At 39.9% G+C, this 13,659-nt stretch overlaps 1 protein-coding gene across 3 annotated transcripts in view; it reads right to left on the bottom strand.

The window, feature by feature from the left end:
• The window catches only part of RXFP2 (relaxin family peptide receptor 2), a 430,781-nt gene extending 417,324 nt beyond the window's left edge, over window positions 1-13,457 (bottom strand). For 2 of the 3 annotated variants that reach the window (XM_056561880.1, XM_056561884.1), the window contains exon 1: window positions 13,317-13,457. In XM_056561880.1, coding sequence (XP_056417855.1) covers window positions 13,317-13,374 — 58 coding nt within the window. In that variant the 5' untranslated portion in view covers window positions 13,375-13,457. Of the gene's footprint in view, window positions 1-2,946; window positions 3,090-13,316 lie in introns of all 3 variants that reach the window. The other variant, XM_056561881.1, reaches the window with a different exon arrangement.
• Window positions 13,458-13,659: the final 202 nt, after the last annotated feature.

Genomic DNA, 13,659 nt, shown 5'->3' with positions numbered 1-13,659 from the left:
CATTTCTTTTTTGTATTTCTCTTAAGTATACAGCCCCTAAAAAGTACTGGAAGGATTAAGATTTTTTAATAGGAGTGATTTACAAACCTGTTTAACTTTCTGGCACCAGTTGATTAAAAAAAAAGTTTTCCATGGGAGTACCCCTTTAAAGTCGGCACCTTTGGGCCATACACAGTTCTTCCAGTATCTCTTCCACTGTTGAAAGCATTCAGCAAAATAGTTTGTTGGAATCACCTTCAGCTATTTAGGCTAGGTTCACATTGCCGTCCGCATCCAACCCGTTAATAGTCCGATCGGCTACACAGCTACACAGTCTCAATCAATGGTGTACAGCGATTCCAGTGGCTACTACAGTGAGGTCGTCATTGTTCGCGCATGTGCATTCCTGGCCACATTTTTTGGTTGCCAGGCTACATTGGTGTCAGGCAAACCGCTTTCCTTATGTTATCAATGGTACGTGCAACAAACACGCACTGCCAATGCAGTATGACAAGATGCAAAAATAAATAGAAGGATATTAGATAGGATTTAATTCACATTTGGAAGGGATGTAGCCAACTGCAAAGAAAACTTTGATGGGGAGCTCTGTTTTGAGTACAGTCTCTATCATGTAGAATAAAAAGGGCACTTACCATCTGTAGGACTTCTTATCACTTTAATATCTTCTGTGCATACAAAAACTGCATCGTGGAGTTGCGTAAAGAAAGGCAGGGGAGTTGCAATCAGCAACAGCTGTTTCAAGCATCACCATGATCTTTTCTCAAGCTACTCAAAGAGCATGGTGACGCTTGAAACAGCTGTTGCTGATTGCAACTTTCCTATCTGTCTTCACGCAGCTCCCCGCTGCAGTTTTTGTATGCACAGAAGATAATAAAGTGGTAAGTTCTACAGACGCTGAGTGCCATTTTCATTTCTTCTACATGAGAAGAAAAAAGTGAGCATGGGATCTTACAAGTGTCCTTTTATCCCAATTGTCTTTTTTCTTGTTAAGTCAAGTCTATGGTTTAAAATGAAGTAACTTTGGATTTGGGCAGTTTAGAAGAGAATCAATGGTATTTAGTCACTTCATTATCTCTTTGATTTTTCTTGTATAAATTCTTGTATTTTCAGACTATACGGCTGAATATAAGACATGACTGAAAACAGGAAAACAAATATTCTATATTTAATAAACTCCCCTGATGGTTTAGGAAGCAGGGGGTCAGTGTCCCTAACTTTTGTGGTCTAGGTCAGTAGTTCTCAACCTTTTTGGCGACTGTACCCCCAAAGGCTTAAAGTATGTCCGCTGGTACCCCCTCACGCGGAACTTGCACGCGAGGGGTACCTGCGGACAAAAGGCGTGTTCTTACCTTTATACCAATGCATTCCCCCTCCATCTTAATCCCCTTGTGCTATTATTCCCCTGATCTTAATCCCCTTGTACTATTATTCCCCCTCCCTCTTAATCCCCTTGTGCCATTATTATCCAATATTGCAAAAGGGAATCAGAGGGAGGGGGGAATAATGGCACAAGGGGATTAATATGGAGGGGGCAATAATAGCACAAGGGGATTAAGATGGAGGGGGGGAGATAATCAACCCCCCCCTCCATCTTAACCTCTTGTGCCATTATTCCTCCTTCGCTCTGATCCTCTTTCGCCATTCCCCCCCCCCCATTTTAATCCCCTTGTGCCATTATTCCCCCTTCCTCTGATCCCCTTTTGCCATATTGCACAATAATGGCGCAAGGGGATTAAGATGGAGGGGGCGAAATGGCACAAGAGATTAAGATGGAGGGGGAAAGGGATAATGGCAGAGGGGGGATGGGGAGTAATAAAGCACAAGGCATTAAAATTTACTCCCCATCCCCCCCTCCACCATTATCCCTCCCCCCCTCCATCTTAATTCCTTGTGCTCCGTCCCATACTTCCCCCTCCATCCAATACACCCCTCCTCCGTCCAATACATCCCCCCTCCGCCAATACATCCCCCTCTGGCCCACACAGTTGTTATTAACTTTTTTTTCATTCTACCTGGCCACCTGCGGGACCCTGTTTGCTGCTATTTCATGCAGCACATCCAGTTTGGCTGGGCCACACTGACATGCGACGTCCTCCTGCACGTCACACGTCTCCCCGGCAACCACGCAGCTGACTCACAGTAGGCATGGCCGGTATTTGACAACGCTTTCGCGTACCCCCAAAATACATTTAACTATCCATGTTAGGCTGGTGTCCCATGAGAGTAGTATGACTACATTTCTCAGTATGTATTATGGTCTAAGACCCCATCCTAACAGTTGGTCTAATCTCCTGAACTGACAGCATCATCAATCCCTGTAAAATAAATTCCTAAGATAGACCCCTATGATACTTTCCTTTTGAAGTTCTGCTGCACAAACACAGATTGCTCTGCTGCATCCACATACATTTACAGCTCTACTGCATCCACAGCTCTGCTGTGTGCATTTTATACATACAGTGCACTGCTGTGATACATTATACATGCACAGCTATGTTGCACCTACATACCCTCATAGCTCTGCTGCACTTACTTATGCATACAGCTCTGCCACAGCCCCTACAGCTCTACTAAACACATTGATTTTAATAAAGACAAGTCACTGCACATTTTTTTAGTACCTAAGTCTTATCTTGTGGTGTGACTCCTCCCAAGCATGTGACTGATCACATGCTTGTGACCCCTAATGAATATTTGTGACTCTTCTGTAACCGTGAATGGTATAAGCTACTTTCTTTAGCATGTTAGTGTTGTTAAACTACTATACATACCTGTGGAAACAGCCTGTCTGTCACTTTGTTATGCTGCCTCATCAAGGGCAACATAAACAAGCTGACTGGTTCTTTTTAAAGGGGTTTTCTATGATTCACCTTCTACAGCAAACATAATATTTTGTAAGTTCAATAAAATTAAATGTCCGTCTCTGAAATATAATGCAGACATGACCTTATTTCCTTGTCTCTGCCTTCTTTTTATCCTTTCTCTTTTACATATGAAAATCGGTGTGGTAGGCGGAGCTTCTGACTGTCACATTATTTGCTTTGAACTTTATTTCCCAGCAGTCATTAGTGCAGATGCTCATTTCTGTGCTGCAAAAAGAGTAGTTCATTAGGAGAATGTAATGCTCATAATGTAAATGTTATCTCTTCTCTCCTCACACAGCGTACCGTATTATAATAGTGAATATTATACTTCTGCCTCCCCTTCTTCCAGGTAAATTTAGTGTTATAGACTGTAATATAGTCAATGTAGCAGTACACAATGTATATTTACCTCATCCTGGCCAGAAAATATTGAGCCAGACTACCTCATGCATAGTGATTGAAGTTTATGATGTACTTCTGGAAGCTTCTGATAGGCTAGTGTAGCAGCTGTATATTATGTGGTCTATTTGGCTTCATATTCACTGTGTGTGAGGAAAACTGAACAACTGAGCATGCATGACCAGAAGAGAAAACTGCCAACAGGACATATCCCATGGCAACAAGCAAAAAACAAGATAGCATCCAGTCAATATTGGTAGAGTCACCTTTCAAAATGGTTGATTTCTGTCAATTACTTGCAAATATGCTACATTTCACATAATGCATCAGTTAAGACCTATTTATCTACCATTGATATTGCAATAGTAGACTCTATTGACTTCTGTGGGAGACTTTTTAAAGCTGTTCTGTGACCTGTGCGGAGGCCATTGAGCAAGGAGGAGGGGGAGGGGGTGGCTGAGCTGTCAACATTCTAAATATTGGCCTGATTTCATCTTATCCAGTTACTGGTGTCTAGAAGAAGCTGTGACATTTCAGGATTATTTTATAATATACAATAGAAAATTAGAAAAGACATCATCAAAAATTCTTTAAAAATAGGTTTGACATAAAAACTTGATATAAACAATCTGTCAGTTTTTCCCTTTGAGCAAGAAGTAAGAAGTTTGTTCGGCCTAGAGATGTCCTTCGGTTTATTGACTAGGACATTGTTCTTAACAATAAGAGCCCAGCCACTAAATGTCATATTTTTAATAGCATTTACATTTTTTATAGTGGGAAGCACATACTTTATAGGTATAAAATGGCAAGAAAGTGGTGAAAGCTAATGTAGATAAATAATACACAGGACAAAGAACAATAAATAAGAGAGAAAGTATTTAAGCCCCTAAAACAGACAGGCTGTTAAGAAACACACAAAAAAACTATGAGATGAGGAATAAATTATGTAAAAAGTGGAGGAACTGGAGACAGACAGGGTCATTGCCGTACTCAGTAAAATTAACCCTAAAAAGTTCAATTATGTAAATAGTAAAAAGGTTAAAAGGTTATGCAAAGATTTTAAAAAAAATGGAATCCTGAAGTATCTCAGTAAAAATAAATTTATAACTCCCTATCAGCATTGGTTTATGAGGGATCCTTTTAAATTAGACTGGGTTGGGCATTTGGTACTGGGCTGCACAGGTTGGTGCACAAAATGAGAAAACTTGGGATGGGCAAAAATGTGTGTAAGTGGGTTAGTAACTATCTCAGTAATAGTGAACTGAAGTTGGGTAATACTCTGGGTCATTATTACTAGTGGGGTACTCCATGGGTCACATACATGTTTATAATTGACCTTGCACATTAAAATAGCAATTTCTACATATTATACTAAACTTTATAAGGTGGTCATGGCAAAGGAGCATAGTATACTGTTACAAATGGAGCTGGATACATTTGAGGCTAAGAAGTGTCAGAGGGTCAACGGGGAAATCAATGCCAAAAAGACTTACTAAAAGGTAATATTAACATAGAAAATACATTTTAGTTGATGATGAATTTTACTGTAGTGACCGTTATCAGGCAGCTGCTGTCAAGGCAAATGAATTCATGGGGGGCATCAAAAGGGGCATAGATGCACATATGATGAGAACACTGTTCACTCCCTTTACAGATCACTAGGCACACCACACATGGAATATTGTGTACAGTTTTGGATAACAGTGCGCAAGAAAGATATAGATATAACACATTTTTATCATATCATAGATACTCACCATAACCTCTCACCATATTTATTACAGCACAGCTTCAGCCCTTTGTTTCTTTACTTAAACTTGGCCATATAATCACCAGTATGACCCACAGAAAACCACAGTGTTTGATGTATCAGAGGAAGTAGTCAGTCCTGGGTCAGCTGACTTCCTGTGAACTACATGATGACCTCATCACCTACCAGATCCCCCCTTGCTGCTCCCAGACCCTTCTGAGTGTTAGAGTCTAGCCAAGTGATTTGGTTGGTCTCATTAAGTAAAGTGCAGTAACTGTCTCTCTCTCTCTCTCTCTCTCTCTCTCTCTCTCTCTCTCTCTCTCTCTCTCTCTCTCTCTCCTCTCTCTCTCTTTCTCTCTCTCTGTGATCTTCAACCTGCGGACCTCCAGATGTTGCAAAACTACAACTCCCAGCATGCCCGGACAACCAATGCTGGGAGTTGTAGTTTTGCAACATCTGGAGGTCCGCAGGTTGAAGACCACCGGATAGGAGGTAATACTCATGTGTCCCCGTCGCTCCGGACCCGTCATCGCTGCCCTGGATGTCGCTCCATCGCTGTCGCCGCGTCCCCGGGGTGTCCCTGACGCTCCGGATGTCTTCTTCCCCGGGATCCGTCGCCGTCATCACGTCGCTAAGCACGCCGCTCCTATTGGGAGATGGGAAGGCATGCACGACGACGTGATGATGTCGAAGGAGAGTGCCGCCATGCAGGGGATCCCAGCACGGAGCAGACACTGAGGAGGCAGGTAAGGTCCCTCCCGGTGTCCTGTAAGCTGTTCGGGATGCCGCGATTTCACCGCGGCGGTCCCGAACAGCCCGACTGAGCAGACGGGTTGCTGTCACTTTCGCTTTAGACGCGGCGGTCAGCGGTTGCCGCATCTGAAGGATTAATGCAGGGCATCACCGTGATCGTGTGATGCCTGTGTGATGTCCTGTATTAGCCGCGGGTCCCGGCCATTGATGGCCGCAGGGACCGACCCGATAGGTGTGTATTCGCCGTATAAGACGCACCAACTTTTACCCCCCAGTTTTGGGGAAGAAAAAGTGCGTCTTATACGGCGAAAAATACGGTATGTTATTCCCTAATAATAGCCTATGCTGCATTATATAACCAAAAAATTTTAATACAGTAGTTCCTAATGTGCTAATTTAAAGGGAATCTTTCAGTTGCAATTCATGTTCCAAACTGACACATTTAGATAGCTGGTAGGGCAACTGGCCTAATGGTGAATTTTATATACTTGTCTGTGTTCTGTCATACAAATAAAAATGCTTTTCTTCCCCAGTGCCAAGTGCCAAAATGGCGCACCCAAACCCCTGAAGTGTAGGGGCTGAAACGTCTCCTTACTCTTGTTTCCATTCCTGTCTCTGCTTCATTGACAGTCATCTGGAAGCCGAACCCTGTTTTCAAATCTCACACCTGCCCAGAATTTGTATGCACAGATCAGTAACAAGACTTGGAAACAGGGCTGACTGTCAATGAAGCAGGGATATGGATTGGAGGGGAAGGTGTTCCAGCCCTCAGCACTTTAGTAACTTAAATACTCCTTATTGACACTTAGCACTAAATAATAAAAACATTTATGACATTATAGGAGCACACACAAGTATATGAAAGATACCATGTGTCTCCTAGTTATAATTTCTAACAATGTCAGCAGCACCCCACTCTCATCAGGCCCCGGAGCGCATATCCGCTCTGGGTCTGATGAATTGGCCGGTGATCGTGACGTCACAGCTCCACCCCTGTGTGACATCACGCTCCGCCCCTCAATGCACGTCTATGGCAGGGGGCGAGACAGCTGTCTCGCCCCCTGCCATAGACTTACATTGAGGGGGCGGAGCGTGATGTCATATGGGGGCAGAGCCATGATGTCACGATACTCCGGCCCCATGATCAGCAGTCATCAGGCCTGATTAGAGCGGGGTGCTGCGTACAAGATCGTGGGGGTGCCCAGCGGGGGGACCCCGCGCGATCAGGCACCTTATCCCCTATACTTTAGATAGGAGATAAGTTGTCAGCATAGTAGTACCCCTTTAATGTGAATTGGAGCTGACAGATTACTTTTAAAGGGGTATTCCACCCCTAGACATCTTATCCCCTATCCAAAGGTTAGAGGATAACATGTCAGATCGCTGGGGTCCCGCCGCTGGGGACCCCCGCGTGACGTCACACGGCAGCAGAGTCATGACGTCACAATCTTCCATCCCCGTGGTCGGGAGGAATTAGCCAGAGAACCTCCAGCGCTTCCGGAAGCAGTTACAGGTGAGTGCTGCTTGCTATACTGCGGGGGTCCCCAGCAGCGGGACCCCGGACATCTGACATCTTATCCCCTATCCTTTGGATAGGGGATAAGATGTCTAGTGGGCAGAGTACCCCTTTAACTTCCAAAAAGAGTGTAAAAAGGGTCTAGATACATTTCTTGAGTAAAAAAAATAAATAAAATAATACTAATTTTGAAACATAGTTTCTATATTGCTGAAGAAAGAGTGGTGATCTGGCATTCATTTTCAATGCTAGATTGGAAATTAGGAAGCAGAAGAAGTAGCTGAACTGGATGGTCTTATGTCTTTTTTCAGCATTGCAAGTTACTATGTTACAGTCTGCAATGCAGTAGGGACAGGAGATGCAAGGATTTGAAGCCCTGTACTTTAGAGGTCACATCTGTTATAATACACTATAATTAGATAAGGGAAACTTTATTTTGAATTTTTTTTTTTTAGAGAAACCTTCTCTTTTATGGGAGAATACCTTTGTAATACGATATCTGATGGAACATGGCAGGCTCATAAAATTATAGTATAGCTCTATAGACTTTTATTATTAAATGCTGTACAGTGCAATAAAATAACCACATGAATTAACACTTAATGCTCTGCATGTATTTATGAATAATGCCACTAATTTGATGTTGTCTATGAACATGCTTGAGTATATTTCTAAATATATCAGTGTAACTAGTAACCCTGATACTTAGGACTATAATAAATTAGATAAGTGATCAGAATAATAAGACTTAACCCTTATTGATCTTTTAAAATAATTAACATATGTAATCAACAAAAATAATATTACACCACAGTGACTAAAGGAGATATATGTATAAATAGTTTTGTGTCTAGGTAACCTATGGTGTTCCTGTTGGGAAAAACTTCTACCTATCAGTGCAGGATAGGCATCATAACAATGGCAATCCTGCCCAGGTAACTCCTCCTGGCTCTAGTAAAGGTCCTTACTTTATATGTATGGGAGCTAGAGGTGGGATCTATGGGGTAACAGGTTAATAAATAATTGATAGGGGGGGAGAGCCCAAACCATCTCTCCCTTTCCCTTATCCCCATGCCTAGCACATCAAGATTGTTACCCTAACAAGGACCATCCCGCACAGGAACCTGCTGACTTTCCTTAGTCTTAAAGTCTAAGAGTCTGGCGTGTACTAAAAAGACAAATATGGACATAGATAATTACATAGGATAGCTATTATACACGTGGTTAATAAATATAGTCAACACTACTACAAGGCACCAGACTAATGCCTAAAACAAATGTAAACTATCTCCAATAAGTAAGTTGACACAACTATTACCAATCTGGTATGGCATACGGTGTAGAGCTAATAGTATCAACAAACAGAGACTAAATAAAACAATATATGAACATCCTACAGGCTTCACTGTGTTACGTGCATAAAAGAACAGCTTTTCAGGGATATAGACTAAACAAGCCTGTGTATGAGAAATAATAAAGACAGTACAGTGACCCCCGACCTACGATGGCCCCGACATACGATCATTTCAACATACGATGGCCTCTCAGAGGTCATCGCATGTTGAAGGCAGCATCAACATACGATGCTTTTGTATGTCGGGGCCATCGCATAAATGGCTATCCGGCAGCGCTGACTGCTTCAGCTGCCACCGGATAGCCGTTTACGGTGCCCCGTGTGGTCCGCTGATGATCACTTACCTGTCCTCAGGGCTCCGGCACTTCCTCTTCGGGATCCCCTGCATTGTCGGCGCTCTCCATCGTCGTCATCATGTCGCTGCGCACGCCGTCCCGTCATCCAATAGGAGCGGCGTGCGTAGCGACGTGATGGCGGGGAAGCAGAGGCCTTGCCGGAGCATCGGGGACACCCCGGGGACGCGGCGACAGCGATGGAAGGCGACATCCAGGGCAGCGGTGACGTGCGGTGACGGTCCAGAGCGGCCGTTGGCTGTCCGGGCATGCTGGGTGTTGTAGTTTTGCAACATCTAGAGGTCTGCAGGTTGTAGACCACTGTCCTATACTTTACATTGCACGGATCGCTCAACATATGATGGTTTCAACAAACGATGGTCCATTTGAAACGGATTACCATTGTATGTTGAGGGGCCACTGTATACCCAATACAGATGTATTCCAGTAACCACAAAGTGGGCTACCTGGGTAAAGGAGCAATGAAACAGTAAAAAAGCTGCAGTTGCTCTATGGAAATGAAAACCCCATAGATATAGAGAGGCAAGCTAAAGACACACAAAGGCTTTAGGTTTAGATTATTACAGTCAAAGCTTAAAAAAAAAAAAAAAAAAAGATATATCCATCTAAATGACCACGGTGAATGCTTGATTCTGATTAATTGTGGCATCCATATGTTCACTGATCTAGGTCCTGTAAGCCAAAAGTGCTATGTACACTTTTAGATCTCTTTCTCATAGTAATGGATTATTCCACTGTGTCCAAGTCTCTTAAACCAAACATGTAATTGATGAAAGTCCATTCGCACACTTACGCTATAATCGTACATACATTTCTGTGTTTCTATAGTCTCCACACTGAAACACTAATACACGTCATTTGTATATAAATCCAAAATCTTTTCCCAAGGTCAATACTGTACCATATCAACAATTACATCCTCATAGCAACGACAATCTCTATAAACTATAAAGTTACATTTTACCTCTTCAATGTGTCTAGATGTCAATCATATTTCCATATTAGCTGATAAACACAAAAAATGAACAGCTACAGAGAACATTCATCACAAGGAACAGTTTTTCTTGGGTAAACTGTACAATACACTACAGAGTTACTTCGAAAACACAGGTGAACACCAAGAAACACAAAAATGCAATGCAAAAATACTTACTATATAAGTCATATAAATAGTACAAAACATTTGAAATAGTCTTGAAAAATAATCTTTAATAACTAAGCAATAAAGTCAAAATAAAGGCAATAAAGGCAAACATACTATAAAAATAAAAACAGGAAAAAAGTTCATAATTTTTCCACAATCATAATAATCTAAATAAAGAGAACAATGGCAAAATATCAATCCAGATTTTCTTAGGTAAACCATACACTATAGTTAAGATTTATTTGAGAACCGCCAGTAAACACCGAGAAAGACTACAAAAATGCTATATAAATCATATTCATAGTGGCAAAAATCTACAGTTTTCTTAAAAAATTATCCATTCTTATGGTATGTTCTGTCGTCAGTACTTTGCTGTGTATTTTTTTTTGCAGATTTGACTTCAATGGTAGAAAAATCATCAGCAGAAAATCTCACACGTACAGTATTCTACTTATAGTTGATGCTGCAGATTTGAAGTTGTGTTCAGTCATTTAGTTTACATTAAAATCTGCAGCATCAAAACGTGTTCATGTGAATACACCCTTAGCGAACAAATGGGATTAAGACAAAATACCAATTGGGTTTGGCTATCATTCCTTTTAGACAATGGTTATTCCATTTTGTTGATTGCATTATTGATTGTATCATTATTTTGAAGAAAAAAAAACTGTATTATTTAGCATATTATTTTAAAAATCTTTTCTTATTTTATTTTATGAACATTATTGTGTAGAAAATGACTGATAAAAAAACAACAAGTAAGCATTTGCTGGAAGAGCTCTAAGTATTATTTTTGTAAAAATAATACTTTAAAATATACATAAATAAATATGTTGCTTATGTATTTATTTATTTGTTTAATTGTGTTTATTTATTTAGTTAGTTATTTGTGTGTGTAGTCATGGAAGTTTTATTTATTTATTTATTTAATTTATTTATTTGTTGTTTATTTGATGTACGCTTTTATTACATTTAGGAAGCGTTAAAAGTCCAGTTTACATTAGCGATGTAAATATGACGTTGCAGTAATACTCTAGCTTGTTGCACCATTACTTTTTCACTATATTATTGAATCGGGAACAACACAGACAGTTCCATCCAAAAATGCCCCCCCTCCCCCCCTGCTTTTAATGCTTTGGCCTAAAGTCTGTACGTTTTGTGTCCTCACTTAATGTGACAGATTAAAAGAAGAAGATGTATGAACAGAAGGCATCTAAAATGGGGAATAAGGTATTTTCCTTCTGACCACAGAGCTGCCTGTTTGACTGGAGCATTTTGTACAGCGAAGTGTCTAAAAGGTGAATAAGTGTGTTTCATGGCCAGTGAATGTGGAGGAGAGCAGACGTGTTCTGGCAGGGTTGCTTAGTAGATTTCACTAATTTGATCTGGTTGCAAACATGTCAGAACAATTCACACTTAATACTTTACTGGACTCCAGATCTCAGATAGGTTATTTTAATGTAGTTGGTTACACATCCCATACAGTTCCTCAGATGAGGTCTATGATTTATTACTACATATATTATATTTTTACTTTTTTCTTTTTTTTTTTGACATTTCCAAGAAATCACTGTACAATTCTTATCCTTCCTAGCTGAAATGTAACAAGAACAAGAAACTGATTATTCAAAGATTGATGTTTATGTGCCTTAGAGTTCTGTAAAAATATTGGACCTCTTAAGGTCTGGATCTCTCAAACAATATGTTCTTTTAGTCTTTCTTTCTTTTCTTTCCTTTTTTTTTGTACAATTTTGTTTTTTTAAAAGTAACAACTGAAAGTAATGACATTTTCAAACAACTTTCTGATGATAAAATACATATTATTCACTTTTCTATTCAATTATATTTTAATGCATTAAATTCTTTCCAGTGCAGAGGTTATAGGTTTCTAGGCTGACAATTTTAGAAATATTTTTTATAACACATCTGTGTATATATATATATATATATATATATATATATATATGTATGTGTGTATTTATATATTTATGTGTGTGTATTTATTTATTGTGTGTATTTATTTACATGTCATATTAGAAGCACATTGCCCCAATTAAGTAGTTGGTGCTTTATTTAATAATAAAACGTATTGTACGAACCTTAATACACATATAGAGGGAGATTTATCAAAACACATCCAGAGGCAAAGTTACAGACTTGCCCATGGCAACCAATTAGATTGTTTCTTTAATTTTTTAAAGGGCCTTTAGAAAATGAAAGAAACAATCTGATTGGTTGCTAAGGGTAACTGGACTTTTCCTCTGGATGGGTTTTGATAAATCTCCCCCATAGAGCTTTAGTATTGGTCTACTATAGCATTTTAATTTATTAGTTTCCTATACATTGAGTTAACACAACACAAAATTGTCTCTCTAGATGTACTGTACACATCTTGGGGGAGATGACCCACCGATGTGGCACTTTGCATACATACATTTACTGACAACATCAAAAAAGGTCTATTATATGACCAATAACAGCATTAGTCAACAATGTTAATATAGCAAATGTAACTACACTAAATGATCTGCATTAACCCATGAAACCAGATGACATAATCAAATGCTACTAACTCCCTTACTGCATGGTGGCCATTTATATGAAGTTCAACATACTTCATATATCAAGAAAAAGACATAGACAACATTACAAGTATTTACTTTAAAACATAATTAAGAACCGAACATAATATATCCAAATAATATACATGAGGACTTGTTAGATATTCACAGCACTATCTTTTGTTATATTAACATTTTGTTAACTTTGTCATACATTATCTACAACACATATCTATTCATTCATTCAGAAGGATTCACAGATGTAGCAGAGCTGAGTCAATCCATTACAGCTGTATTTTCCTTTGGCATAAGTTATTTGTGGTTTTTTAACAGAACTGCAGGTAAAACTCTTTATCATGGTGCATAAAAGAGACTGGAATACGTCAACTTCAGCTCTGCTACACAAGGTGAATTTCACTGAAATAAGTAGGAATAGTACAATAGTAAAATAAGACATTGTCCTTTTGAGTCATTGCATGACCTTTAGATAAGTAACATTTACCTTGCACATTTACCCAAAAACCAGTGTAGTTATTTATCAAATGTATTGTAATATTCACAACGCAAGATATAGTCCTGTAGAAATGACTTTAAAGGCAGAATGACACAGCACGGGTCTTACCTTTAATGTGTAGAATAATGACCAGATTAAGGAGAAGAAGAATCATTGTGGTCGCCATGGTTGTAGAGTAGGAAAAGGCTGATAAGCATGGACTTGTAGTTCTGCTTTCTTAAGATACCTCACAAGCCACTCTGAGACAGAAAAGCCCAGTGCGAGCTTCTCACATTGCAGAGCATGCTCAAATGGCACAGCTCATAGCTGCTGAAGCAGATCTTGCTTGGCAAAGTGATGCTCATTACACTGTTCTGTATATTACAGCCGGGGCTGACTTCTGTGTGCTAGATTTACTGTCACATATTGCAATGGAGCCCATCGATTGTATATTGACTCTGTTTAGGGTAAC

The sequence above is a fragment of the Hyla sarda genome, chromosome 2 (assembly GCF_029499605.1).
Source record: "Hyla sarda isolate aHylSar1 chromosome 2, aHylSar1.hap1, whole genome shotgun sequence".
NCBI lineage: Eukaryota > Metazoa > Chordata > Amphibia > Anura > Hylidae > Hyla > Hyla sarda.
This window is presented reverse-complemented; position numbering and strand designations above follow the sequence as displayed.